This window comes from Thermobia domestica, chromosome 2 (assembly GCF_964235325.1).
Source record: "Thermobia domestica chromosome 2, izTheDome1.hap1.1, whole genome shotgun sequence".
In the NCBI taxonomy this organism is placed as follows: Eukaryota; Metazoa; Arthropoda; class Insecta; order Zygentoma; family Lepismatidae; genus Thermobia; species Thermobia domestica.
The window spans coordinates 122,677,352-122,703,508 of record NC_137455.1 but is presented as its reverse complement, the minus strand read 5'-3'; the positions used below and the strand labels follow the sequence as shown (position 1 = coordinate 122,703,508).

The 26,157-nt window shown below is 36.4% G+C and overlaps 1 protein-coding gene across 7 annotated transcripts in view; it reads right to left on the bottom strand.

The window, feature by feature from the left end:
• Positions 1-26,157, bottom strand: part of dysc (whirlin protein dyschronic) — a 708,896-nt gene that overhangs the window by 162,100 nt on the left and 520,639 nt on the right. For 5 of the 7 annotated variants that reach the window (XM_081745580.1, XM_081745584.1, XM_081745583.1 and 2 more), the window contains one exon: positions 13,152-13,272. The exons of the other annotated variants lie outside the window; for them this stretch is intronic. In XM_081745580.1, coding sequence (XP_081601706.1) covers positions 13,152-13,272 — 121 coding nt within the window. The remainder of the gene's footprint in view (positions 1-13,151; positions 13,273-26,157) is intronic. 7 annotated transcript variants of the gene reach the window in all.

The following is a 26,157-nucleotide window of genomic DNA, read 5'->3' as shown; positions in this document are numbered from 1 at the left end:
TGAGGAATCTGTGACTCAACAGCAGAGATGTTAGCGTTTATACGGAAAGAAAAGTTGCAGTCTGTGTTTCCAAATGTGGAGATTGCATTAAGAATATTTTTGTGTATTGCTGTAACAAACTTTTCAGCTGAACGTTCGTTTTCAGCTCTAAAAAGACTGAAGACTTATCTCCGTTCAACCACGTGTGATAAAAGACTGGACGAGTTATCTATTCTCCATATCGAAGCAGACATCTTGACTGATGGACACATAAACTTTGAAGAACTTATACACGAGTTTGCAGCAACCAAAGTGAGGCAGAAGCAGCTTTTTTATGGCTGGTGAGCGGTGAATTTAATTTCTCAATACATTACATAATTTTAGGTACATCACATACATAAAATGAATTATTTGTACTAGGCCTATTACTTTTATTATTGATTTTTATCCTTCGCTTTTTATTTTAGTATGTTCTCTAATTTTATATTAGCCTTAAAATATTGCAAATTCTATTTTTCTTTTGAGAAGGGCGCACATTAAGTTTGTGCCTAGGGCGCCGACGAAAAATTATGATTTAAAAAATGTCCACGCTATGCTTACAACGACACTATGCTTTCAGAAGCTTGAAATCTCCCTGACTAGTACCTGAAATTCTGAGAATTCCGTAATTTTTCTAGAAACTTCAAATTCCCTGACTTTTCCAGAATATCCCGCTCATTCGCCACCATGTACTGCAAGTAATACACATCTCATAAGAAAGAGTAACTACAAGCTTTCTGTAGTTTTTTATTTATTTTTAACGCCGATCTTTCTTTTTGTTTCATCCTTCCTTATTTTTTTCATTTCTGGTCTCGAAGGGAGGGGAGTCCGGACCCCCCTTGGCTACGTGCCTATAATAGGTAATCTTGAAGAGATTTAATTTTTTAAAGTGATTTTTACAGCTATAAGTTACCAGTTACATTAACAATTTATACGAAAACGTATTGTATTTTATTAAATTGTTATTTAATATCTGTATTTTCAGAATCATATTTCTCGTATATTTCATAATCCTTACATAATTTAGCATTTTTTACAACAGGCCCAGAAGACCATTTTTTATGACTCTGAAGATCGCAGATTTCCCACTCCTTTTCTAGATCTATCTCAGTAGTTGAATGTTAATATAATCATATTGCATACTTAATAAAACTCTGTTACTATTGTCATTGGAATAAATAATAATATACAAATACATAATATTATAATATAGTAATAGTGTTAATACTAAGTAAACTTGCTGTATTAATCATAGAACTGGGTTATTAAATTATTTAAAAGACCTACTGATTATAGATATATGTGTATACTGTATGTTACGAACATAATAACATATTGGTAAAATAATTTTCGGCTTCATGAAAATTCAGAACACATCTATTCCATGCATTTTGAACATGACAAGGTTATGAGCACGCGAAGACTTAAATTTTCCAGAAATAATTGTATTAAGTATAGGTTCTATTTACAGAAACACCCGCAGAATTTTTTTTTCAAGGAAGATGGACGGGGGGAAGGGGAGAGGGCAAAAGAACTACATAGAAGCGACGTCGCAAATCTGCATACCTTGATAGACATAATATTTCAAATAAAACAATTATTATGGACGCACATTGCATACCTTTATTTACTACATAAATACTGTAGTGGGCTAGTAACAAAATTTATTATGTTTGGACGTGAATTTCGAAGAACCTAATCTCTTTCCAAAATCCAGAGGGATGCAGTTGCCTCCTCTTGTCTCCTGCTGCAGACGTCTACCTACCTACCTATATATATATATATATATATATATATATATATATATATATATATATATATATATATACTATATTTTTCTTTAAATTAAGACCCATTCCTGCATATTCAGTACACTTAATACGGGGGAAATTTGATATTAATGCAGAGCACTAGCAATTGTTCAAATTATGCTAAAAATCTTCAGGGAGACGGTAGACCCTCCTGGCCCATCCTTACAAGCCCCATATACATAATCTGTTTTTTAGTTTATCTTTGATTTTAATACCGTATTACATAATCACGAACTAATACTAATAAATAAGTAAGTATAAGAAATAAAATAAAATAGAAAATAAGTTATGGAGAATTTGTTCTTACTGTTAGCAAGCTAAGCCAACACAGTATGATGACATTGAAAACAAATTATTTTTTGCAGCTACATAGTTATTTACAAGCATGTCATATACTTTGTACCTGGATGGAAAATATTAATTTTACGCATTTAACAAAATGTTCACATACTATTTACAACAATAATGGTACAGGAACAGAAAAAATATCACCTTTAATTCGGAATTTAAGGTGTTTTCGTTGTCCCTGGGGACCTAGTAAGGAGTACTGTATCAGCACTGACTCCAAACTGCAAATCCAATTACTCATATTTAGCTTGACAATAAGCTTTAAGTCCCGTCAGTTATTAGATGTCACATCAATTCACATTGAACTATGATGATAGGCACTCGCCGCTACCATCTGCTTTGCTATTCAGCACATAATGCTAAGTGACTACTCTCCATTATGGTGCCACGAAAGAGAAAGGGACTTCAGATCCTGTTAAAGGCGTTTGAATGTTCCAATGTAACTTTCTATGCGAACAATTTAATGCATATGCAAATATACTTGTACGTAGTTGAAAAATATTAAAATATTAAATATTAATTTAAGTGAACCACATCATTTTAAAAGTACATTGAATAAAGTTAAAAGTGTCTTACCAAAGTCTATGGTGCTACTACGGATGCGCCGTACTAAAACAAATATGAGATACATCAAGACCGAAGATGTTAGATGAGGCCCTTAGTGCCTGGAAGTTTTTCATTTTCCGACAGTTGACCCTTTAGTGGAAGTAGAGAACTTTTAATGAAGATGACAATATTATCGTTTTGACTTTTGGTATTCTTAGCACTTAGTCATTAGTATTGTATCCAACCAGCTAGTTTTACTCATTATTCTCCACACTCGCATTTTGAAAGTAGGGCAATTCTGAATAGTAAACCATGTAGAGTACAATATTCTGTACAATATTTATTTATCGAAACAGAGCACATCAGGGTTATACGTTATACTTAATTACAGTGCTCCCAGCCCCCGCCAAGTGAACTTTGTGGTGGACAAACCGTGTGCGTGGGTTTTCTCGGGGTTCTCCCGTTTCCTCCCACTTTCTTCATCCCAACATTTCACTCATTACTCATCATCACCGTCTCCTTTAGCCTAACCGGCATAAGCGTGGGACGAAACTCAAAGATTTTATTTCATTTTTAATTACAGTGCTTGTCTTTCATGATAAAATATATGAACAACTTCATTTTTAAATCTTGCATGGTAGGCAGCGTATCTATATTACTTGTGCTTTTTATGACTTAGGTGACTTTCATTCATACTTCATATCTTCACTGGAAACCAAAAAAATAATTATCAGCTTCTCCTCGCCTATTTCTGCAGTTGTTACACAAATTTATTTCTCAATTTTATTTTATTTTATTTTATTTTATTTTGGTTGGACACAGCCTTTACTAAACTTTCTTAACCTTAATTTAGATACCGCAAATTATCTCTTTATATTGTACCTAAATACTACCTTCCATATATAAATACTTCACTATTTCTTCTCAGTTCTAGTACATATTAAACAATGTTATGAGCGAACTGAACATCTCTGTCGAATTCTTTCAATTATACTCTCATTATCATTTCTTCCTATTTTTCTATCTCTTACTGATATTTTCGTTGAAAGTTTTTCTATCAATTTTCTATTCTTCGATTCCCACCCAACCATCTTTGGCATTTCCACCAATAATTTGGTTAGTAAGATTGAAATTCAGCATTCCTTTCAGCACAGAGGTAATATGAAATGTGGACTTACAGTTTAGTGGGGATCCGAGCCATAGAAGCTAAGCTCCTGCTGGAAATCGAACCCGAGTCTTCCACGCCGAAGACATGCATGCTAAACATATCACACAAGTAATGTTGCCCGCGAGATGAGAAGTCAAATTAGATACGAGACTAAAAATGTGACAATTTTCGTCTCGAGAATAAGACAAGAAATTTTTCGAATCTTGTGGTCAAAACTAGTATACCCAAGTCTTGGATCTCAAACACTGTTTTTTAACGTTATTAGATTCATAGTATAAAAGCTATAAATTGATAAAGTAATTGTACGAACATAATGAAGGATATTTGTCAACGTTTAAAGATACGGAAGCCATTCCACAATAATTACTCCAATAATAAATATTGTTTAAATTTCGTTACATTACAACATTTGTGTACTTTTCATGACGCGGAAGAATTCTGATAACTTCTAGGCGAAATTAAGAAAAAAAAATCAGAGCATCAATTTTGTTCATAAATTTACAAAACGAGATAGGAAAAACTTTTCGAGAATCGAGACGAGACGAGAAAGCATTCTTCGTTATTCGAGACGGCACGACACTTCTATGAAAATTTTACAAATATCTTTGGTCTAATATATGTTTACATCTTCCTAAACCGCATCATCGTCCCATACTACTTTTTTTACTGCCATCTGTATGCCTCATTATTTCCTAAGAATTTCCATTGATTTTATATTCCGATATATTTCCTGTTATTTTCCAACCCTTTCTAATTTTTTGTGTCCTTGCATTTTCTTCTGTTACCTGAATTATTCTTTTGTTCTACCTTCCTTTAAACCGTTATTAATCGTTCTACATATACATACATACATACATACATACATACATACATATATATATATATATATATATATATATATATATATATATATATATATATATATATATATATATATATGTGTGTGTGTGTGTGTGTGTTTGTGTGTGTGTGTATAGGACGATTAATAACGGTTTAAAGGAAAGTAGAGAAAAGAATATATATAACTACCTTTTTCCTTTCTTCGGTTTCACCCTGTTCCCCCTTATCTAGTTTTATCTAATATCTCTCCTGCAACCGCATGGTTTCTTAGCCATTTCATACTTGAACGTCGTAGCCTTTGGCGTGGGAGACCCGGGTTCGATTCCCGGCGGGAGCTCATGTGGTTCGGATTCCACGTTAATCAGTAGGTTCCGTCTCATATAGCCTCGCTGCTGAAAGGGACGTTAAAATCAAAATAAATTCAACTCATTGAACGTCGTAGTATCCTGTTACTTCTGCAACGTACAAGCAAAGTTCCGTGTTCTCCCAGAAAACCATTAACACCTACATTTACGAGTATACTTCACGAAATTAAATTTAATTATTTACAGGGATCGATCTCTCATTTCCTTAGTTTTTAACCTCTTAATATTCAGCGCTTTCTTTCTTATCTATCTTTTGTTTATAGACTACTTTTCGTTTGGATATCCATTTGGACCTGAAGAATCGTTGTATTTCCTTAAAAGCTATTCCGAATTCTTTCTTGAACCACAACACAATCTATTTGATATCTCTTCTTCTTTATTGGTACTTCCATATATCTTATTCTCTGATACTTGTTGATCTAAGCGTTCTCAATTATGAGTGAGTTATGTCTACAAAGTTGGTTAGTTACCCTCTCTCATATTTTGGGTTTATACTATGTTCTTACCCTTTCTTTTACAATACTATTAAAATCTTCCATATTACAATATGCATTTTCTTTTCTCCTCTTAGCTTTATCTAGTAGGTACATGACCGAACAACGGTATTAAAAGAAATGTAACTATCAATAATGCGTATGTCTCTCAATACACTTATTCTTTGGTTCGATTTGACGGTCTTCAGAGACAACGGACAAGGCCAAAAAAGCCGAAAGTGCTTATTTTAAACTAAAATTGTTGAAATCTTCTACAGTGCATATATACAATGTGCCAAGTATTTCATACTGCCCGATTGGATAGTATAGTTGATTAAAAGTACAGTACTGTATATTTTCTCTTTCTTTCGTAATGTAACTGTGGACAATAGCAATTGAAGACTTAGTGTCGGAAATTATGGACAATCAACAACCTCGGACCGCTACTCTCTCAATTACGTCCATTAAAACGAGAGATGAGTGTAGCTGGATTTATTGCTACTCCATCAGATGTTAGTACTAAAAGTAGTGAAATGAATCACATATTAAATTCAATTATTGATTTTTGATATATAGATATTTCATGGCATCAATTATATTAAAAATTTTCCTTTAAAAAAACTTTAGCCACCCACCCTGCTTTAGAATGCCATATTCTGGCATGCAACCGTATGAAGGAAATTCAGACGTTTTGTCTTTAAATAAAGATTTCAACTGGGCTCAGAAAATCAGCATTTGTTTGATTCAATTTCAACTGTAGGTAAGAGTATAGGGCTTCTCAAAGGAGGTGAGTGGCCAGGCTTTTCTGAACAAGATTTTACATTTGGTAGTCAAGTATATAATATACGTTTGGCGTTAAAACAATAAAAGCAGTAAAATTATACAAATATATTATTTTACGGATTTTATTGTTTTAAATATAGGCCATGTATATTTCAAACTTACCTCAATTATTTATATTTCATTAAAAATACTAATTGATTCTATCCATCACGACTCTGGAACTTACTACAAGAATAACAAACACTTTTCTGACCAAAGTATATACACTTATTTATTACAATTAAAATAAATGTTTACAATTTCAACACGTTAACGTTAATGATCTATTTGATGAAGATAACGCTAACTTGTCGAAATTGTAAACATTTATTTTTAGTTTTAATAAATAAGTGTATATACCATTGGTCAGAAAAGTGTTCGTTATTCTTATACCAAAGGGTCCACTAACATGAGGTTTATTTATGCAATAAATAAATGTATAAATCTGAGTACAGCTCAGATTACAAGGATAAAGCAGTTCTATACGATAACAGAAAAAAAGGTAATTTAGATATACGTACAATATAATTCTCCTAACTCAACTAAAATTTGATTTGAATTTAAAATTGAAAATTCGATTTGTAATATTGGATCATTTATAATATACAGTATTAAACATTGAATATGTAGGTTTTGAAAATGTAAACAGTAGAAAAATGTTGTTATATAAGTATGTAGCATATATAAGATATACCAATAAAGAATGATAAGTGCTGTCTATGTATTAGTTACTAAATGCAACTTGTAGAGAAAGAGTGATTATACTGTAGGTATGGTAAAGTGAGCTAAAATAAGCGGGCGACCAAGAATACTATTGCCTGTTTCTAGTAGCTGCAATGCCGGTGCAAGCGGTGCAACGCATCGGGGCCCCCAAGCCTAGGGGGATCCGTCGAGTCCGTTAATTACTCAGTAGGCTACTGAATATTTATATTTTATTATTCATTTCTTATGTGCGAGTAAAATGTATTGTCTATTTTAAAATTGACAGCAACTTTAGTCATATTTTTTTTGTTTTTGAGGCCCCCCAAGCCAAGAGGCCTCGCTGAACCTGTTTATCACTCGGTACTTAATACTTATATTATTATTCACTTCTACATGTGTGAAAAAATCATTGTCAATGTTAAAATTGCTAGCAATTTTAGTAACCTTCTTATTTTTATTTTGTTCCTCCATTCGCAAATCTATAGGGCCATTTCTTATGTGTGGGAAATAATCGTTGTGGTGAAATTCTAGATTACTAGTAACTTTTCTAACATTCTCTTCGTTTCTGGGGTCCCAAAGCCCAGGGGGCCTTCTAAACCCATTTATTACCCGGCACTGAATATTTATATTCAGTTATTTATTTCTTATCTGGAAGAAGTAATCATTATGAAAATTTAGTAATTTTGGTAACATTTTTTATTTTGGGGCCTCCCAAGCCTAGAGATCCACTGAACACGTTTATTACTCGATATTGAATAGGTACTTACATTCTGTTATTCGTTTACTATGTGTGAGAAATAATCATTGTGAAATTCTAGATTACTATAAATAGCAATTTTGGTAACATGCTTTTCTATTTTTGGGGCCCCCAAGCCCAGTGGCCCCTGCTAACCCGTTCAATACTGAATACTTATATTCTTCATTTATTTCCTATGTGGAAGAAATAAACATTGTGGATTTTTAGTTTACTATTCCAGCTTTGATATAACATTTTTTAAAATTATTTTTTAAATCCCTTTCTAAGTCAATGTGCAAGTTATGTTGGAAAGTAAAACTGATTTCGCTGGTTTGTATTATGTTCGTGATAAAACGGAAAAGAACGTAACAGCTGATTGTAAATACTGATTGAGATTTCCTTCTCCTTCCACCCACCGACCCTCTTATTTTCCTGAAAGATTTGGATCTTACCTTTCAATACCCAACAGTAAGAGGATACTTCAGGAAAAAGTTTCCGACAGATTGAAGCGGAGCATTTTGGCTTATGGGCCTTGCTGACCATGCATTAACTTTCCTGTCAATGAAATTACAAAGCGCAATTTTTCTGAAGATTATTACTTCATGAGAACAAAATCAGGGGCTAAAATTCCTCGACTGTGGTTGAGTTATTCTCCTCTGATGGATAAAATATACTGTGAAACTTGTTCGTTGTTTGGTGATAAAAGTGCATTCATTTAAAGACAGAATGGATTGACGGTATTGATGATTGGGGTCATCTTTCTCAGAAAATAACTGTTCATGAGGGAAGGTGATTCACATGGATGCTACGAAGGTCAGAGTTAGTTGGATGAAAAATGAAACAATTGATAAGGGAACACAGCTTTGAGAGGAAATAAAGGTTAAAAAAAAAAAAAAATGTGAAGAGTTTGCAGAAGGAAATTTTCTACGAACAGCGAAGTTAGTCGCAGAGTTAACCGGTTTTGAACATTGCTTCAAAAACAGGAAATTAGAATTAGATATCTGAGTTCGCAATTCAGAACGAACTTATTGATATTCTATCTAGCAATGTGAGAAACATTATTTTTGAAAATGTTCGAAAATCTCAGCTCTTTCAATAATCGTGAATTCAACATTGGACATGACAAAAACTGAATTAACTATGAAGAAGCGACATTAGAGATTAAAGTTTCGTAGGATTTTATGCATTAGATAAGCATGGTGACGAGAATTATGAACATCTCGTTCGTGAAATTTTACTCAGCAACCAAATCGACACACAACGGTGCAGAAGGCAGGGTTATGATGAAGCATCAGTAATGAGCGGAGTTTATAGTGGTTTACACGCCACAATTAGTAATACTACTCCAAACGCTCCGTACGTTCATTGTTGTGCGCATAATTTGAATCTTGTTATTGCCGATGCTGCATACGTTTCCATTTTTTTACGTACTGCAAAATATTTTCCTTTTTTCAGTCCTAGTGCTCCTAGATAGTCACTTTTAGCTCTTGGTGATGAAATGGCTTCAAAATTAAAGAAGAAATCTCTAAAAAAAATGTATAACTAGGTAGGGAACAAAACATACTGCTGTTAGCTCCATGAAAGAGAGAGTTGCTGATGTTCTAAAGTTCCTTACCGCGATTTATCTGACAAGTAAGAAATCAGATGAATTGAGAGCAGCTGAGGCATTAAAGAAGAAGATACACATTTAAATTTGAGTTGATGCTAGTCATTTGGGAAAATATCCTAATGTCCATGTATGTAACTTCCAAAAGTTTGCACTGCAAATAGCAGAGAAAAATCGGAAGAAATTACTTCAGCAAATGAAAGATTTTCGGGGAAAGTATGACGAGCTTGTAAAATCCACAAAAGACCTGTGCTCGAAATTGAGTACTTCTGAAACATTTCAAGAGAAACGCAAAAGGTTTGCAAAGAAATATGTTGATGAACTGGCTACGGCACCATCAAGTGCTTCGTAAACTGTGTGTGTGTATGTGTGTGTTAATCTCTACTTCACTATTTTCGTCGTAAAAGAGTGAACGAGGAAAACGGATGGACTTTGTATATTATTTAGGCGCCGATTCTGCATTTCTGCATGCTGTTACAGTCTTTCTAGACTGGAAGTTGGGATATGTGTTCACTGTATCCCTCTCTAGGGTTGCGAAATATGCCATAGGTTTCTGCATGTTGTCATTGCGGCTGCAGCTACTGTGTTCAACTGGAATCGGAAGTGGGAGTTGGAACTACAATTTTTCTGGGCATGCGTGTAATTACTACTAAATTCGAACTGTACATCCGCCACCAAGTGATCTGTAAACAGTGTGTTTGTGTGTGTGTGTGTGTGTGTGTGTGTGTGTGTGAGTGAGCCGAAATGCAATTTTTAAGTTCTACGTCCCACGAATATGCCGGATAAGCTAAATAAGACGACACTCGAAGTGAGAGCGAACCTCTGAGAAACCGCAGCTGTTATTTTTTAAATCTCCGCTCTACTATGTTGCCATAGTGTTTTCACGCCAAAAACGAATAATACGGGTAGCTATTGTATATGATTTAGTTTAACATGTCCGAAAATACCTATATACCAAATTCCACGCAAATCGGTTAAAATTGTCATAAAAAGGGCGTATCCCACATAAACTATAAAACCTAGGTAAAAATAAATATGCTATTCGTAACCAGCATGTCCGAAAACCCTCATATGCCGAGTTTAATCCAAATCGGTTAAAATTGTCATTGAAACGGCGTATCCCACAAACTATAAAACCTAGGTAAAAATAAATATGATATTCGTAATCAGCATGTTCGAAAACCCCTATATACCTAGTTTTATCAGAATTAGTTAAAATTATCATAGAAAGGGAGTATCTCACATAAACTATAAGACCTAGGTATTTGTAATATGCATGTTCGAAGACCCTATATGCCGAGTTTTATCGAAATCGTTTAAAATTGTCATAAAAGGGCGTACCCCACATAAACTATAAGGTAATATCTGCACTATACGTCATAGTCATAAAAGGGTGCAAAAACACCGTCGCCAATGTCATACTGGTGCTGCTCCTGTGTGTTATCGAAACCGGAACTGGAACAGTAGTCGGAATCGGAACTGTAATGTTTCTGCGCATGCCTGTTATTTCTACTTAATTGGAACTGTAATTTTATCGGGCATGCACAACCAAGTGCTCCGTGAAAAATGTGGTTGTGTGTGTATGTGTTTTAATCTCTGCTTCACTGTTTTCGCCGTAGAAGAGTGAACGAGTAAAACGGACTTCGTATGTTATTTAGGCGCCGCTTATGCATTTCTGTATGTGGTCATAACCTTTCTACACTGGGAGTTAGAATAAGTGTTGTGTGGTCTGTTGCTGCTGTGCCGTAGCCTTTCTTGCGTAATCTTAAAAAGTCTGCTATGTTCGTAGTCGGGTGCAGCTTCTCCGGTGTTGTGTATTCGGAACCGGAACTTGCACTCCAACTTGAGTCGGCACAGATTGCTCATGCGCCACAAAATGTTCCGTAAACCAGGTGTGTGTATGAGAGCTGGAAAGGAAACCACACGCAAGCGGGCAGCGAACCACTGCTCTACTATGTTCAATAGGAGTTGGAATATGTGTTCATAATTCTATGTTGTAGCCTTTGAAGTCTGTTGCTGCTGCTGTGTTCAATCAGAACCGGGAGTGGAAGTTGGAACTGTATTTTCTACTAAAATGGAACTGCGCATGCGTAACCAAGTGTGTGTGTGTGTGTGTATGAAAATAGGTCATAGTCTTTTATAACGGTTCAAAAGAGGGATCGTAACAGCCTACTCGTTGCGTAATCTGCTTCGAAACCGGCACTGGTACTGGAACTTGAGTCGGAACAGGAAGCGGAACAGCTTGCGCATATAGGGGTTCCGAGCCTTTCTTGTGTAATCGCTACAATAGGTCACAGTTATAAAAGGGTACTCGTTGCGTAGTCTGCTCCGGAACCGGAACTGGCACTGAACTGGAAGAGTTTGCTCATGCGCTACCAAGTGTGTGTGTGCGTGTATAGCGGGGAGCGAACCACTGCTCTACTATGTTTAATAGCAGTTGGAATGTGTGTTCATAGTCCTATGTTGTAACCTTTGTAGTCTGTGGTTATAATTTTCTATGTTGTAGTCTGCTGGTGGTTGTGGTGTGTTTAATCGGAACCGGAAGTGGGAGTTGGAACTGTAATTTTTCTGCGCATGCGTGCAGTTTCTACTAAATTGGAACTGCACATGAGTAATCAAGTGTGTGTGTGTGTGTGTGTGTGTGTGTGTGTGTGTGTGTGTGTGTGTGTGTGTGTGTGTATGTGTGTTGGTCACTGGATAGGGATTAAGTTCTCCGTATATCATGTGTGTGTTGGTCATTGGAGCGATATTAAGTTCTCCGTAAACTGTGTGTGTGTGTGTGTGTGAATAACCAGACTTGTTAAATGCTCTCTGCTCTACTATGCTACCATTGATAAAAAAGTGCTCGTAAAAGAGAACGAGTACATCCCTGATGTTATATTATGGTTGAAGAAACACTACCGGCAGTGTCATGGTCGTTCGTAGTATTGCTGTTGTGTGTAGTTTCTGCGCATGCATGGTCAGGTTGTGTTCATAGTCGTCAAAGGCTACTCGTTGCGCGTATTCTGCTCTGGAGGAACCGGGACAAGAATCGGAACCGGAACAGGAATCGGAACATTTTGCGCATGCGCAGTAGGTCAAAAAACGCGGCCAAGTGCCAGCACTCTACTCACAATGACGGAACTAAATGTTTCTTGTTTGCTACAACTTCCAATAATAAGCCCCGAGCCTCTTCATAATCTTAATACGAACCCAGATTTTGTGTTTGATGCCCTATGAATACGCTGCTCCCCACACTTACACGATCTATAAAACTATATGTTACCCCTTGTATATCACGTTATATTGTTTTATTATTTTCAATAGTGTGATTCTATACATCGTCTCTACATATAGTACCTTTTCCCACTTTTAATACCAAAAATCTCTAAGAGCATCATATTTCACGATTTCTTTGCATGAATATGTGTATTGAAAGAACAAAGGCCATTTATATGGCTTAGTAAAGAAAAAAAAGCATGACTCGGTAATTTCTAATTTAGCAATGAAATTTTTACTTTGGTTTCATTTGAATAAGGATGAGATTTTCTGTCAAAATAATTTGTACTATATGTTCATGGTTTTTTAAGAGATAAAAGCACAGAGGCAAAGTAGATCTTTCTCTAAAATCAAGTGTTTACAAAATCAGTAAAAAAAATGTGCCGCTGAATGCATTATTTTATTAAAAAAATGAATTAGGTTTTTCTCTATTTAAAATAATTGATAGTATTGTGTACCTGGTTGTTGACGTCGAAGTCTTCATCGTTGGAAAGAGCCAGATCGGAGGTTCCTGTCCCACGTGGCGAACACTGATTAGTAGTCCGAGATTCGGGAGAGTCTGCACTGTGGGAATGAGTCCTGCAACATGATGGGACAACGCGGGGTTTTAGGTTGCGGCATCTCAAGCAACTTACCTTTATCTTAAGCATTTTATTCTTTTTCATTCTTAATAAAAAAGAATTAACTGGTAAGTTTTCAAGAACGAAATAAAATAAGAATAAGAGCATATAGTTTTAAAAAACAATGCAATTAAAACTTACGAAATTAACTATAGGCGCTTTTGCAGAAAAAAATTAAGAAGAATCTGTTATGGATCACAAGCTAATGCTTATTGTGCTTCTAGTTGGAACTAAACAAATATAGCAGGAAATAAGAAATATAGAAGATATATTTTGATAAAGCTTGTGATTCGCTAGAAAAATCTTACCTATCTTAATTATTCGTTAATTTGATAAATACAATACACAAAATACATTAAAAATTATTAATACATGCATTACTAATAATAGATTGAAAGGAATTTGGCTAATGTTTACTATATAGCAAAGCTTTATTAATAGGTCAGTAAGTTCTTGTGGTGTTAGCGTAAGATGGTTGTAATAGGGTACAAACTATTACAAAATGAGACAAAAATAAAGCATTGATCAGGTTTCATAATATGCAGTATTCAATAATTTGCAATATGTGAAGCAGAGACTTATAGTTGTCATCTCGTTGCTGAGTTTACATTTGACGGTTTGATGCCCACTGGAATTTCAGCTACTAAGAATGACGATTCTAGACTAACACAAGTAGAAGGAAAATACTCTTAAAATAGTACTCTAAACATACTATGTAAGATATCATTCAGGGATTCGCTTGATGAAACTAAGGAACAGTCTTAAAAGTCTTTGCTAGGATTCAAACGCTCTCAATCTTCGCAGGCCGAACTTCTGTGAACTGTCGTGCAAAGCTGTTGTGGATAAGCCAGAACTGATTTTATACTAGTATGAATGGTTATATAGTCTTTGAACATGTTATGCATTAGTTGGCCCAAGTGCAGCAAGTGAATGATGATGGAAGAATTGGTGGAATGAAAAAGGGGAGGAAACAGGAGTACCCCGAGAAAACCCACGGACACGATGTTGACCACCACAATCGTAATTATTCAGGGACCCCACGCACCAGAGATAAGCGCTCTATCAATGAGCAACCGTGCCCCCCTAGAATTTAGAATTTAGAATGTTAATATTATTTCTTACTGCAGATGTAAGTACTGTTCGTAAATTTTAATTATATTAGAAATATTTTAAGTATTAATTTACATATGTCAAATTTCGTAGCTCATGTATTATTTGTATTTTTTTGTTTCGATTATATAGAGTGTTGTTTGTATGTGTATTTTTATTTTTATGGATTATTTTGTTTTATTAAAAGTCATAGGGCCTTATGCAGAGTCGTTTTAACGTACGATTAGGTCATACTAAAGGCCTGACTACTGCAGGAAATATATGTTAGTCGAACTCTTTAGTATGACACTAGTCACGCGTCAGAACGGCTCTGTATAAGACTTATAGGGCCTTATGCAGAGTCGTTTTCACGTATGATTAGAGTCATGCTACAAGCCTGACTACTGCAGGAAACATATGTTAGTCGAACTCTTTAGTATGTCACTAATCACGCGTCAGAACGACTTTGCATAAGGCCCATAATGTTTACCACAAAAGTAAAGTCACAAGTTCTGCATTTAAATTCAAGAAGGTAATGTTTATTTAAAAGAGTTTCTAGGAATTTGCTTTTAAAAAAGTTCAGTACATAAAAAAATAACAAATTTCTTGAAGAATCCAAAGGTTTCGTGTATGTAGTAATACTTACAAGAAATTATCAACATTTTAGAAATAAATTACGTAGGTATTGGACACGAAATTCTGTCCAATGAAAAATGTGCTGTATCCTTAGCGAGCAGAAGCAGTAGCATTCAACGAAAGTATAATCGCATGCTCGATTATTTAAATCTTTGATAAATGGATACTTAGGTACATGAGAAACAGAAAAGTATTTAGATTGCTACACATTAAAAAAATAGTTATTTTTTGTTGTTTTGCTCTAATTAAAAAGATAACTTTTCTTATTAAACTTAATTATGTTAAAATTAAACAGAATTATGTTAAAATTCTAAGTCTGATCTAAGTCTAAGTCTAAATCTAAGTCTAAAGGTTATGCTAAGTCTGATCTCAAGTGTGATAATCTTAAATTATTATATTTACAGTTCACTGCTCTAGACGATTTACTTGATTAATCAGGTCAAGGCCATGGGCTTTGGAAAAAAAATTAATAACAACGTTCCTCTTTTTATACTTGTGAAAAATTCGAACAAATATTTAATGTACAACATATGTGCTAATATTTACAAGATAATGTCTAAAGAAATTATTCTCATTAATGCTGTTTCTTCACTACTGACCATTCTATCTGTTGTATAGCAATCTTGACATAAGGGCTTTAACTTAGAAAACATAGTTATTAAGTTTCCAAGTATCAGAAAATATAGTCTAAGTTATTAAATTTCCAAGAGTTAAGCTTCAATTTTCTTGATACCGGTACCTCTTAACTTTAAACACTATTTCTGTCTGTTAGACATAGAGTGAGGCTGCATAAATCAAAGGCAGGACCACACAAGCCAAATATAAGTGCAATACTCACTCAGTCATTCAGGAAATATCTTTATAAATCTTTTATTTGGGTATAGTATGTGAAATTTAAGACATTTTATTAATTAAGATGTCATCTTTATCGTAACAGAATATTGCCACTCGACAGATTATTGTGACAGAAAATGACCAAAAAAATTTTAACCTACATATCCAATAACTGAGTAATATCAATGTAACTACAGTTTTACTTTCTGTGCACAATTTCTAGATTTATTATTAGTTTTTTTTTGCCATTTTCCTGATAATTTTATGCTGAACTAATTTTAAATGTTGAGTATTTTCCTTGAATAACAGCTAACAGATTTTTTTTTCGCATGACCAGGTTCTATCTCGTGAGGGCATAAAGCCTCAGACACAAAACTCGGATCCAACATTAAGCTATGTGGCCCTCGTCACTATGTGGCTAGGATACGCACCTAAGGTCCGCACTAAGGGGGACTCCCGAGCAGGAGTTCACGTTGTTCGGGTCATAGTTTAAGCTAGAAGTCTACGTTCTCATAACCTCGGAGCAGGAAAAGAACGTTAAACTCCAAATCATATTGGGAGTTTCTGGTTTGTTCTAGTTCATACACCAAATAAATTTTGTAGTGGACAAACATCGTGGGTTTTCTGGGGTACTCCCGTTTCCCCTTTCATTTTCTTCATTTCAAAATTAATTCATTATAATCATTATCATCTTTCTTAGCTTCGCAACATAATCGTGGTACTTTAATCTAGAAATTTCTTTTCATTTACATTTAATTTTTCCAATTCAACCAACTATATTAAGCCGTAGGCCCCTTGGCATGTTTTTGCTGCCGAGATGACGTTAAAATCCAATCAACCAACCAAACAATTAACTAATCAATCAATCAATCAATCAATCAATCAATCAATCAATCAATCAATCAATCAATCAATCAATCAATCAATCAATCAATCAATAAATCAATCAAATTTCAGACCCAACTTCATAGGGTCACTGGAAAGATACTTGAATTAAAGTCTTAATTAATGAAACTAATTGACAAATTTGATCTGGAAAACCAAAATTAATGGCATTGAAAATCGATGCGCGGGTTACGCATCACCGAATTCAACACACGCCATTTGATTCACCACAACTTTTCTGGGCTGTAGCGTGTAAGGATCTTAATCCATTATGATTTACATACTTGTGCATGATAAAATCCAGTTTCTGTTCTCGTTATAGGTACTAAATATAAAGTACTTAAAAATGAAGGTTTTACGTACTGATATAGGTTATGCCAATTGGTATACTTTGATTTCTATGGTGATAACGTATAAATTGGGCTCACAAATGTTCGACGTGTGCCTTAACTCAATTCTGCTATAAATTTATCAAAAAATTCTTACCAGAAATATAAAATCTGTTTGATACACAATAAAATTTTACGTATGATTTGCTATGAATATTTTTAAAATTTTCTACTCTACTACGTTCTAAAATAACAAGAAATTACAAAACCAAACAATTTTCTAACTTTACTTTTTGAATTTAGTATCTAATCAATGTGCTTTAAATACGATTTAATTTCCTGAGCTTAATATAACAGCATAAGTGCTTCTCCTTCAACAATTACGAGTAAATAAACAGGTTCTAAGAGATATTAATGCTAATCGGGCCTGTACCAGAGAGGGGCTAGAGTGAGTATCTGCTCTAAATGTTTTTTGCACTTCTAAACCAGAAAGTTGTAGATCATTTCTAAATTGACTAAAAAGTAGGTATAAAATCCTTGCTAAATACTAAAATTCAGTTGAATTTATTGCATGTTACTCGTTTCTGCGTAACATGAGATGCTTCTTGCTAGATGCACGTAACGTCTTCCATAACACCAAAGAAAAATATGTAACTGAAATGAATAATGAACCTCTGTATGTATTTACATTTGTATGTTAATGATGATCTTTCGTCAATCTTGATTTGTATACCGTAATATTTATCAATATAGTATGTCTTTTGTAAAAGAAGATACAGCTCTGTTACAGATGCTATAATAATAAATAAACAGTTTTATGCTATTCTTTGATGTCCGTATCATTGATCCTTCAGGATTAATTCTTTATTTTCCTAAAAGAAATCAGGCTGGCCACGGGCTTAATACTACGAAATGAAGAAGTTAAAAAATAGATCATTATTATTAATGTTATTACTTTAAGATAGATATATTGTATATATCATAATTTTCACGTAGGTGTTCGTAATTCAATCTAGTCTTAATACATTACGATAATAGATAAATGGAAGGTACAATTAAGACTAGAAGTGAGAAGCATGTAAGATACATGCGATTCAACTGGAGAAGTCAGCATTAGTGCAACGTACAATGGAAGAAAAAGGACTAGCTCGGGAGAGTAATGCTCCCGGAATTAGAAACGAGAAACACAGTTCTGATTGGTTGGCGTTATCCACTTCTTGCCACGTTGCCCGAAAATAGCAGAAATCAAACCCGAGAATAGCAGCAAACGCTTGCTGCTGCCGGCCTTCGTGGCCGAGTGTCAGTTCGCATCAAGCCGCCGTCGAGTCAACACGGGTGCTCTGGTGCTTACACAGTGTACTATAGCCTATAGTATCGTAGACCATATATACGTTAAGTGTATTTCATAGCTCTGATTACTATATCAAAGCAAAACTACTGAAGTAGGAGTTATACTCCGTACTCTCAATTATTGCCGTTTCGGCGTAGTGTCGGTTTATCAGTGCAAACGTGAATATGGAATATAAAAAAGATCTTCAATTTAAACTAGAATTTGACAAGAAGTTCCGTGCAGTTCGACCAGTCCCCTTGGAAATCTACCATTGGATGAACTCCACTTTCCCAGGTATTTTTGATCACATCAGTGCAGTTAAATAGTGAAAATTTTTGTACTTTTCTAAAATTCAAAACGCAACAGGAATACGATGACTTTGCAGCTCATGCCCCTAGTGAGGTCCCATTCACTCATTCAAATAAGGAAGTGAGTTTTGTTCGAATTATTTCCGCAGCAGATCCGACTACCCTCCTTCGTGTGTTTGAGTTCCCTATCGAGGCACCGAACAACTTATTGAGTGAGGCTCTTAGTGCATATGGTTCAGTGATTAAAATTGAAGATCAGGAATGGGCCCCTCCTTATCCCCCTGGTATTAAAACTGGAACTCGCCATGTACATATTAAACTGACATCTCATGTGCCATCCCGACTTCTAGTCCATGGTTATAAAGTAGGAGTATCATACAGTGGACAATCGATTACATGTTTCCGATGCCAAAGCTCTATGCACACCGTAGCGAACTGTGTACTGAAACGGGGGGCTCAACTCCGAGGGGCAACGAGTGTAATCCCGACCACTTCTCCGTCCCTTCCTTGCATGACAGAACTCGGAAAAGTGACTCCTAAGACATCCTACAAATTAGCTCCACCTGTCATTTCTACGAAATCTGGTAACCAAGAAGATGATCTTGAGCATCGACCCTCGGTTCCGGACCCAAAGGAGTTCCCTGCACTTACAATAACGTCTCTTGAGAAAGCAAAGGACGATACCCAACTTCCCAGTAAACGAGTGCCTTTATCGCCTCCATCGGAGGCCTCCGGCATACGAGTAGAGCAGCATATCACCTCACACAACATGGAGGTTGAACCACATCCCTCAACAGTTGAGGATAGCGAGGTCCCGAAAGAGACACAGGAAGAGCATCTTGAACCCTTTGAAAGCGAGTTTCTCCAGCATGAGACACAAGGAATTAAATTTAGCGATGTTATTTCTAAACAAAAAAGACGCAAATTATCCCGGAAGGAAGAACTGAATTCTCACTTGGAAGGCAGCCAAGTCTCTCTGTCTTGCGATCGAGACCCACGGACTCGCCCACAGCAGGTGTTTGAAACAGATACATAAGGTATTGGTCTTCAAGGTCAATGGATACGAATTCATCCCAAGTAGTGTGGTGTGTGCCTCCGTTGGTTTGTTCTTTCTCTACGTCACGTGTGTACAACACAAGTGCCCTCCGATTCTAATAGTGCAAGAGTGCAGAGTGGAACAGCGGTATTTATCATGTATACAAACAGGAAATCCTTGAGTGTTAGTTGTGTTTAAATCTACCGTCGCCGTATGGTTTTATTTTTACCTGCAGCACTTATATTCATAAACATCTATCATGGATTTTGTAAGTTATTTTTTGCTTCACTTCTTAGTTTTAAGACTCATATTAACTTTGAATAGCGCAAACTTACGTAAATATCGACATTGCACAGAAGTGTTATACTACGAAATTTTCCTCTATATGACTGTGATAAACTCTTTATCCTTTCTCACGATAAATTTAAATCGCGCAAGTAGTGACGATAAAAAAGCATATTTAAACCAATTTCTCGTATGTCATAAACCGGATGTAGTTTGTGTGCAAGAACTTATACATGATTCATTTCACAATATGATGGACTATGATGTGTTTGCTAATTTAGGACCCACCACTGGAGTAGGGATGTTTATCAGAAAAGGATTGGGGCATACCAATCTTACTCTCTCCCCTGACGGACGTATTATTCATTGTGTCATACAGGGGCACCTGGTCGTCGGACTATATGCTCCTTCTGGCTATACAGCTAAGAAGGAACGGGCTGAATTTTATGGCCAAAGTTTGCCACAATTCCTGCCTCCTAATATTTCTCGTACGGTAATCATGGCTGATTGGAATACCACTGAAACCAGTGCAGATTCAATTCCGCCCACCCCCCCTTGTCCCGCATTTTTGGAATTTTTGCGGGCTTATCACTTAAGGGATGTAGTCATTGTTTCCAATTCACCGAGGACCTATACCCATTGTACTTCACATTCGAAAAGTAGGATTGACAAAATATACGTCACTCCTGACTTATTTCACACTATTATTGACGTACAGACTATTATACCATCTTTCAGCGATCATGCAGCGATCAAGCTCCACATAAAAACAGATCAACCCTTGCCAGCCCTTAGCAGGCGAGGATACTGGAAGTTAAATACATCCTTACTTCACCACGACGGTTATCGGGAGGAACTGGAACAACAATATTCCTATTGGGAAAGGATGCAACAATATTTTCCAGATCTCGCCTCTTGGTGGACGACATTTCTTAAACCAAAGATCGCTCGGTTCTTCCAAGGTAAAGGACACGAAACACGACACGATCGGCAGTTGATGTTTGAATTCCTCTATGAGGCATTGCGTTAGGCATGGTGTGCGGCCCCCTCACTACAGAATAAACGCACAGTGCAACAGCTCAAACTACGACTCCAAAATCTCCAGGCTCCCACACTCATGCCTTCTTTTATTAATGAGACCACATATTATAGGCTTGCCAAGGAAACTGTCACTATTTACGACGTTGCACGTCTATTGCACCGGCGGAAACAAGCTACAATAGTAGCTTTCCGACTCCCGAATGGTGATTAGTGATTCCATTCAGATCTTAAATGTTTTCCGTGAGCATTACCATAAATTAGTACAACCCCGACCTTCTGACACCAATGTTACAACTCAGTTTTTGTCGATTATTCCCAAACTGATTACGGAGGAAGAGGGTCGTGATCTCATGCGCCCCATAACTTGTCAGGAAATATGGATGGCCCTCCAGGCAACAAAAGGAAAGGGCGCGCCAGGATATGAAGGTCTGCCGTACGCGTTCTATAAACAATACTGGACTTTTCTTTCCGATTCCCTAGTCAAGTTATTTAATACCTATTTACAGGGAGGCCCCATCCGCGGTAACGTCGGAATCACAATCTTTATCCCGAAATCCGCCACTTCCCAGACTGTACAGGAGTACCGACCCATCACTTTACTGCCTACCGATTTGAAACTTTTTACCAAAATACTGACGGCACGTTTAAAACCCATATTGCAAAAGTATATTAGTCCATATCAGGCAGCCATCCACCCCAAATATAACATCCATTATGTGTTACGTTCGTTACGGGATTTTATAGCGTACGTGCAAACTCGGCGCATTAAAGCGGGGGTCCTTGGCATAGATTTTTCTTCCGCATATGACTGCGTTGATCACGGGTTTCTTCTTCAAACTTTAGACGCTTGGGAATTTCCTCCTGCATTTCAACAAGTCATAAGACAACTATACCAATCGGCCCAATGTCGAGTACAGATCAACGGTCATCTTTCTGACATATTTGCTCTGCAACGCGGATTACGTCAAGGTGATAGCATCTCGACGAGCCTCTTTGTGATAGTTCTAGATACCTATCTCCGGGCTCTGGCTAACATTACCTCTCCCGGTATACCGGAATACCATCAATTACACGTCTTCGGATTTGCGGATGACGTAACCTTAATAGGAACTACGCCCAAAGATATATGCTCACCGCCATCCGCATAACTGACGAGTTCACCCAGTGCTCCGGCTTGGCATACAATAAACACAAGACCAAACTCCTGTCATTTCACGGATTCTCCCTACCCTCTTTACCTGATTCACGCTCTCACATTCCCACGGTTGATGTTTTAACAGTACTCGGCATAACTTTTCATAGCGATGTACGCAAACAAATGGATGCTGTCTGGCGTCCTATAGTTCATCAGATTAAGCAGATGCTATACTTACAACGGTTCCGAGGTCTGCATATCATACATAAGGTCCAATATCTTAACCAGTATGTTGCTGCTAAACTTTGGTACTACGCGCGCACCTTTCCCCTCCCTTCTGTTTACGCTCGCCTAATTGAATCTGTATTTATGTGGTTTCTTTGGCGGGGCTACTACTTCCGCCTCCGACACAACACTATTTATCTTCCTCGCAGCGAAGGGGGCCTTGGACTCGTAAACATTCGTCTTAAAAGTCAAGTTTTATACATGCTAGATGCGTATCAAGACGTTGAGCCCCACATGGACTATACACGGGTGTGGATCGAATGTTTCTGGCCCGAATACTCCCAACCAAGGAATCCGCCTTTCTGCAGATTTGGCAAATTATGTCCTCCCTATGTCACCAATCTCGTTCAAGCATGGACATATTCTGGTGAGCTTGCTTCCCCTACTACATATACTCACTAAACCTTATACCAGCAATTGTGGAGAGCGTCACTTGTAGATGTGAGAGTCCGGGTACAGGATATGTTCCCCAATAAACAATGGCGCCATATTTGGCAAAATCTAAGAACCAATGTCCTCCCTTTGCACACACAAACGGTATGGACGACCATAGTTCATCAACTGCCTGCCACACAAGAACGACTTCTGCGCATTGGACGTACCACAACCCTCACCTGCAAATATTGTGGCCACTCCGACACACTACCTCATCGCTACATGTCATGTTCAGGTGCCGATATTATTTGGAACCTCCTACTTCGTATGTTGAGCTTGATCTGCCGTATACCTGTTCCTTTATTTACAGTCGATCTCCTATTCTTTCCTGCATTTCAGTATTACCCAAAAACCAAACATAATACGGTCCTCTGGTTAGTTGGTACCACATTGTTATATGTTCATCATTCCATGCCGTGGAATGATGAATGCTTATATTTCGACTTTCTACAACGGGAACGCCGCAAATATTTTTCAATCGATCTCGAAAGACAATCTTTCAGTGGTTTTTTGCAAGCAGCTCTGTCCCACCTGTCGGGAAAGACCGGGAGGCCATGAATTGTGCTTGTGAACATTTTCCTTGTTATGCATAACCATTATCATCGTACAGCGGAGTAGGTTTGCTCAGAACCACATCTTGGACTCTCTTCCCAGTGGTCGGTCCTAGATTACGCCTATATTGTCTCCATGTAAATTTGCTATGTAATATTAGTGACACAGTACAATAAATATTCAGTGGGCTAGCGCTATATGCTAGTAATAAAAGTCTCTTTTGGCGCGAGTTCAGACCCGGCCCGAGGATTTTTTAAAACATTTTTTTAAAGATTTTTATAACACTTATTAAATTAAAATAATACTTAAAAAAGTGATTTATTTACTTTTGCGCAGATAAGTAGTTGTAGTACTTATGCCCTTGTACTCCATGATATAGGGCTCGTTTTGTTCCCCTTGTACTTCATGATATAAATTTTGTGACCAACTTAAAACAACTGGCTAGGATAGCGCGTAAAACAGCTGGCTAGAGTAGCGCGCGGAAATACGTATTTCCGGGAGTATTACTCTCCCGAGCGGGTCGTAAAGAAAAGTACACAGTTTTCGTTTGAAAATACGTCAGTAATATGCACAAGTAGATCCACTCATGGATATAAAAAGTTAAGACAAGCAATAGAAAGAAAAGTACACGATAACATATTAAATAGAGGAGAAAGTTTGAAATTAGATGAAATTTGGAGTTCTGTGAAATCTAATAAATATATGTTATTGTGAGGCATGTGCTAAGAAAGGCAAACTGTTAGTTTTCTTCAAACATATGTGATCTACATGAGCACCTTGCGTATCATACCAAACTGATAGTCTATCTCCTACCAAACCTTTTGTAGCTTGGTGCGGTCAATATCACCAATAGCTGCTGTGATACACGGCTCGAATCTCTGAAATGTTCACATACTTTCCCCGTAAGTGGGTCTTTCTGATATTTAGTACGGAAATGTCGTTGCACACTAATCACAGAATTATTTACATGATAATCAAGCATACAGAAAGATCTCTGTTCTGCAGTCAACGCCATTTTCCTTAACTGCTCACTGTTGACTGTTAGCGATAGAAAGTGGAAACACTGAGTGGAAACTAAACTTTGAAAGTTAACTTTTCGAAGCGCATAGCTCGCAATAACATATATTTATTAGATTACACAGAATGTATTTCTGAAATCGCGTCCATCATATTGACTTGCTTTGTGTAAAATTATAACAATATAACAATTAAAATTATACCACAATGACTGTATAGATTCCCCAAGATTAATAGAGTCAGAGGAAAATAAAGATAAACGTATCAGAGTATTTGAAACGTCAGCCAACACTCTAGAAAAGAAAAATTTTATATGGAGGCTGACTTTTATCCAGAAAAGAGAATCATTTAAAATCTTGGTTTCTTTAACCAAGATTCTTCTTAAAATCTTGTTATATAAGGCCTGACACAAGTAACGTCCTTTTTAAGGAGGAGTAATATAAATTACACAGCTTTGATACTGGTGCAATGCTGTAGATGTCTTCGTTATCTTTGTATATTTCATAAGACACATTCCGTAGCGGTTTGCATCAACGTGACGCAAAATCAGTGTTTCAATTTGCGATAATACGCATAGCAGTTATAATACATTTTTGCATGTTTTGTGCTACGTTACGCTTCATAATTTTTGTCAAGCTGGGACAAAATAAGGCCTATGTTTCTTTGAAGTAAAATGTCCCATTTACTTACATGGGAACAGCAAGTGCAGTAAGAGCAGTGAATTTATACTATTAAAATCAGTGAAAAGGAGCACCAACCGTTTATACACTAAGTAAAAAAAAAGCATATGACTAGCACACAATCGTAATATACGGTGACGACGCCAGATTTACTTTTTGAGCGAGCAAGCGGAGGGGTAGAGACGTTTTTTTTTTGATACGCAGTTATTTTTTTGTGTGTGTACCGAAAATAATAGCTACTTTTATAGGTATTACTTGGCTTACTTAAAATACGTAATCTCTGGCGATTCAGTCGGGCGCAGGAGTAGCCTCAAGGATATGCCCGCTTTTGATAGCAACCGACAGTGTTCATGCTATCAAAAAGTCAGGAACACGGGTATCCGAAGTCTGCCGTATTACAGAATTATGATTACGAAGCCCTAAAAATATCCAGTAAGAGTATCTCTAGGGAGCTCGGTGTATGTGATCAAAATATTCGAAATTGGAAGGTTAAAATGAGAATGAAGTTTTACCGCGTTTGTTATAATCTTTACGTGGTGGAAGCGTCATCTCAGGTTTAGCTTGGTGAAGGAAAGGATGAAGTAGGAGAGTGAAACTCTCTGATATATAAGTAAAGTGTTTGACAATGACTGTATATATATTAGTCTCCCTACAGACTCAAATCACAACTCTATACATTAAGATACAGACAGGAGGCAGAATTTTATATATACAAAAAGTTTTTGGCCAATTATGCTTGAATGAGAAATTTCCTACCAAGATATGGTGATCGAATGGAAATTACTTTCAATTGAAATGGCCGTAAGATTCGTAATAACTGTATGTAGTGGAACGATTGGGGCAGTATTCTTTGATATAATCGGAATAATTACCCATATGTTCAATAGAATTAAATAGAATTAAATAGAATTGTGGTATAGAGTTGAATGTGACTTTAAAGTTTCTTCAGTAGAACTGCATAATTTCA